Source organism: Cricetulus griseus (assembly GCF_003668045.3).
Source record: "Cricetulus griseus strain 17A/GY chromosome 1 unlocalized genomic scaffold, alternate assembly CriGri-PICRH-1.0 chr1_0, whole genome shotgun sequence".
NCBI classification, from domain to species: Eukaryota; Metazoa; Chordata; class Mammalia; order Rodentia; family Cricetidae; genus Cricetulus; species Cricetulus griseus.
In genome coordinates, this window is record NW_023276806.1 from 12,926,102 (window position 1) to 12,930,167 (window position 4,066).

Consider the following 4,066-nt stretch of genomic DNA (forward strand, 5'->3'; position numbering starts at 1 on the left):
AAAAATACCAGCAAACAAACGAAACACAGCTAGGGCTTGGGAACTTATTTTGTTGGTGAAGTGCTTGCCTTGCATGGTTGAGGACCTGCGTTTGAGCCACAGAATCTGTGTTAAAAAGCAGGGCGTGGAGGCATACACTTGCAACCCTAGTGCTCGGGGGACAGAAGTAAGTGGATTCCTAAGGCTTGTTGGTCAGCCACTTGGCCTACTTGGTAAGCACAAGGCCCGTGAGAGACTGTCACACAAAACAGAACAGACAGCATCTGGGGAGTATCACCTAACGTTAGCCTCTGAACACACACACACACACACACACACACACACACACACACACACACACAATCACACACACACACACAATCACACACACACACACACACAATCACACACACACACACACACAATCACACACAGAGATACATACACAGAGAGACACAGACAGACACAAAGACAGACACAGAGACACACATGCACAGCCTCTTTCTCTCCAAACAAATCAAAACTAATTATGGACTGTGACAGCAAGTATGTATATTCTAGAGACCTTGGCTCCACCACCAACAGGGAAATGATTTAGGGCATGTTGCTTAAACTGTACATTTGGTTTCTTTACCTGGTCATGGCAGGATAACTGAAGCACCAATCTCACAGAGTTGCCATGAGGATTAAATCAATAAATCATAAAATCTCAATGCTTGGTGTATATTGGCCACTATTTAAATATTTATTACAATGGTAGGCCCTTGGCTTGAACCATCTTGTTTGGTTTCTGCTGACCCCAAAGTCCTAGAGGTTGGAGGTGGTTTCCATCCACACCACTACACTGTTTCCCAACATGACCCAAATCTTCCAAAATCTGTAACTCGTTTATTTCTCAGGGTAAAGCGCGGGAAGTTTGAAGCCCTTCTGTTCCTGAGTGTTCTGGATCAAGGGGCCTCTGTCTAGATTCCCTTTCCTTGGTTGACTTCTCTTGCCCTCCAGAGTGCCTTCATTGCCCAGGTCTCCTACAGGCCATCCCTTCCAGGGAGGCGCCTCCCCTGATCCTCGTCTCCACCACACCCACCTCCACCGTCATGGCGAAGTGGTCAGGTGCCTTCAGGCACCATTTCCTCCTACGGAGTCTCTCCAATGTCTCTAAGCCCAGAAGAAATAGAAAGAAGGAAAGGAAGGAAGGAAGGAAGGAAGGAAGGAAGGAAGGAAGGAAGGAAGGAAAAGCCCTAATCCCTGATTCAGGCATCGTCCTGTGAGTGCAGGGCCTGCACTCCACTTGAGTGCCTGCGAGGATGTTACACTGAACTTGTCTGAATCTGAACTCCTGACGCCTCCTCTTGAGCTTTCCTTATCTCAGTTAATAATATTCCACCCTCCCCGTTCCTCTCACTATCATCAACACACATTTTATCATTTCTTCACACCCACCTCCTTTTTTAGAAAGGGCATCACTCTCCGCCCAGCCTGGGCTTGAACTCTATGTCATCCTCCTGGTCCAGCCACCCATGTACTGGGTTTATAGTTCTGAGTCTGGAAAAGTCCCTTCAACTCTGTCTAAGGCACAATGAGGATCTGGCAGTCACCTCCAACTGTGCCCTGGCCCCGTGAATGCTCCCAAGTCCCAGAATACCCCCTTACACTGTTTCCACTTCACACTCGGCATCCTCCTACAGCGGTGACACACAGCCTCGGAGACAGATGCCTCACCTCACCTCACTCAGAAACACCAAAGTCCTTACAATTACGTGGTGCTACATGGACCATGAGTGGGCCACCCTGTCTGAATGCCATCTGACCTCACGTCCTCCCGTCTCCACTCTTCATCACGCCTGGTCACATGTCTCAGACATCCGGGCTGTCCCTTCCTTACCTTTGCAACTCTGATCCAAAGCATGGGTTACCTCACGCGCCTTTGAAAACCACAAGCTACACCTGTGTGGCCTCTTTTCTGCTTTCTTGCTACATTTGTTTAGTGCAAGACTGATCTTCTAGGTCCTGCTGGTGTTGTTTGCCCTATTAGAACGCTCATTTTCTATGCGAATTTAAGCACTGCCAGTGGGAATTTACATCGCATCTTTTCACTCCTGCCTTCTGATTGCACAGTGAGCGCCTTGCACAGTGAGTGCCTTGCACAAAGCGGGAATTCAGTAGCGAGTTGCAGCTTGGACTGGGAGGCTGGCTCATTTGGCTCCTCTTACCTAGGACAGTCATCACCGTCTTCATTAGCTTCATGGGAGCCCTCCGGCGGCTGATGGAGCCACTCGTGTGTGGAGACAACACGTTGGTTTTCCTCTTGACATACATGTAGATACGCACATATACCACCACCATGATGAAGAAGGCCAAGAGGTTCGACACAGTCCAGAAAATGAGGTAACTCCTGCTGTAAATGGGGGCCAGAGAAGAGCAGGCGGAGATGTTGCAGAGGCAGTTCCAGCCCAGCGTGGGGACCGCCCCCATGAAGATGGCAATGGCCCACACCAACAGGATGAGCAGAGTCACCCTCTTCTTGGTCAGGTTGCTGTGCACCCGCATCCTCATGATTGACACGTGCCTCTCCACCGCGATAACCAACAGATTGGCCAGCGAGGCGGTCAGGCTGGTGTCTAGGAGCCCCTGCCGGAGAAACCAGCGGTTGACGGTCAAGGTTTTTGACACGGGGCCAGTGTTAAACATCAGGAATACATAGGCGATGCCAGCAAAGAAGTCTGCAGCGGCTAGGTTAGCCAGCAGGTAGTAGAAGGGAAAGTGAAACTTCCTGTTTGTGATCACTGCTGCGATGACCAGGGAGTTAGAGAAAAATATAAAGAGGCAGAAAAATGTCCCAACGCACAAGACAATCACAAGCTTTGTCCCCGACCACTCGTCGGCAGTGTCTGAGTTGCTCCTGTTGTAAAAAAAGTCCATCCGCTTGTCGTAGTGACACTCATTCATTGTGGACAAGAGCTGCACATCCTAAGAAGGAAGGAAAAGAAAACAAGCATCTCAGTGAAATCACTTGCTGAGCCACTGACACCATGACACCCCCCCCCCCCAGGCGACTCCTTTCAATCTCTCGTGTCTCAATGTAAAACTGTCTTGTGTTGAGACATTCACTCCTGGCCCCCTACCGACCACTGTGCACTGCTTGCATGCGAATTTTTTCCCAGGGTCAGCTGAAAGTTCAGGGAGGGTGTGCCTGTGTTTCTTTTATTCACACCAGGATTCAGACACACTGCCTGCTCAGGACAGGTAACTGAATGGCTGGCTAGCAAATGAATGAATGGACGAACAAGGAGGCACCAATATGTCAAACTGTCTTCTCATCTCCACTCTGTACCAGTGACAGCAACAACATAGCACAAATCACTAATGAGTGCTTTTTGCTGGTAGCATCTGGGCCATTATTTATGAGCTCTGTTCAGTAATCAAAAGCAGGCTTGTAATGCCAAGATGATGGTACTGAATTACTCTTCCAGGGCCAAGTGCCTTCTCGGAGAGATCCGTTTCAACGCCTGCAATTCCCATCTTGATGGTTCTATCAGCATCAGTTAGTTTCAGGCTACAGTTCCAATCCTGCATGAGGCGTATGTTGTTGGGAGGGAGACTTTGGTCTCAACGCCCCTCCCTTACCTCTCGTTCACTTCTCCCACAGCCACCCATTCCAATGGTACCAGTGGAAATACGTCTGCTGGCTTTTCCATGCCAACCACTTCAAGTCAGTTTCTTTCCCAGGAGACTCTCCAACCCTCAGGTGATGGAGGACGAGACCTTCACAGATACCACTGACATCTAGGGTGTGTATCCAACCCAAAGCAAATATGAGACTTCACTTGCCAAGTGAAGGCTAGTCTTCCAGACTTGTGTGAGAGGGGACATGGAACTATAGTATCAGGCTTGTAGGGATGACACTGATCCGTCTCAATAGAAGACTGAGTGGGAGACTTCAAAAACCAGTGGTGTTGAAGCCAAGATTCAACTTCTGACTAGAAGGGCTATCTAATCCCTCATAAAAAATATGGCTTGGATTTTTGTTGTTGTTGTTGTTGAACCACAGGCTCAGCAGACCAAAGAGTTAAGCTGTCCACTGAAGTCT

General features: G+C 49.0%; 1 protein-coding gene across 1 annotated transcript; it reads right to left on the minus strand.

Annotated features, from left to right (window-relative positions):
- Positions 1-988: 988 nt before the first annotated feature.
- On the minus strand, positions 989-2,925 carry Lpar3 (lysophosphatidic acid receptor 3). Its single transcript, XM_035450670.1, has 2 exons — positions 2,190-2,925; positions 989-1,134 (listed from the first exon to the last, which is right to left on the minus strand). Exons 1-2 carry the CDS (start codon positions 2,923-2,925, stop codon positions 989-991), a joined length of 882 nt encoding a protein of 293 aa, XP_035306561.1.
- Positions 2,926-4,066: the final 1,141 nt, after the last annotated feature.

Bases quoted from the DNA above. Each gene is read 5' to 3' on its own strand.
- Lpar3 (XM_035450670.1), bottom strand. From the start codon at position 2,925: ATGAATGAGTGTCACTACGACAAGCGGATGGACTTTTTTTACAACAGG. The intron at 1,135-2,189 runs GTAAGAGGAGCC...TTCTGGGCTTAG, and splicing joins GACGGTGATGACTGTCCTAG to AGACATTGGAGAGACTCCGT.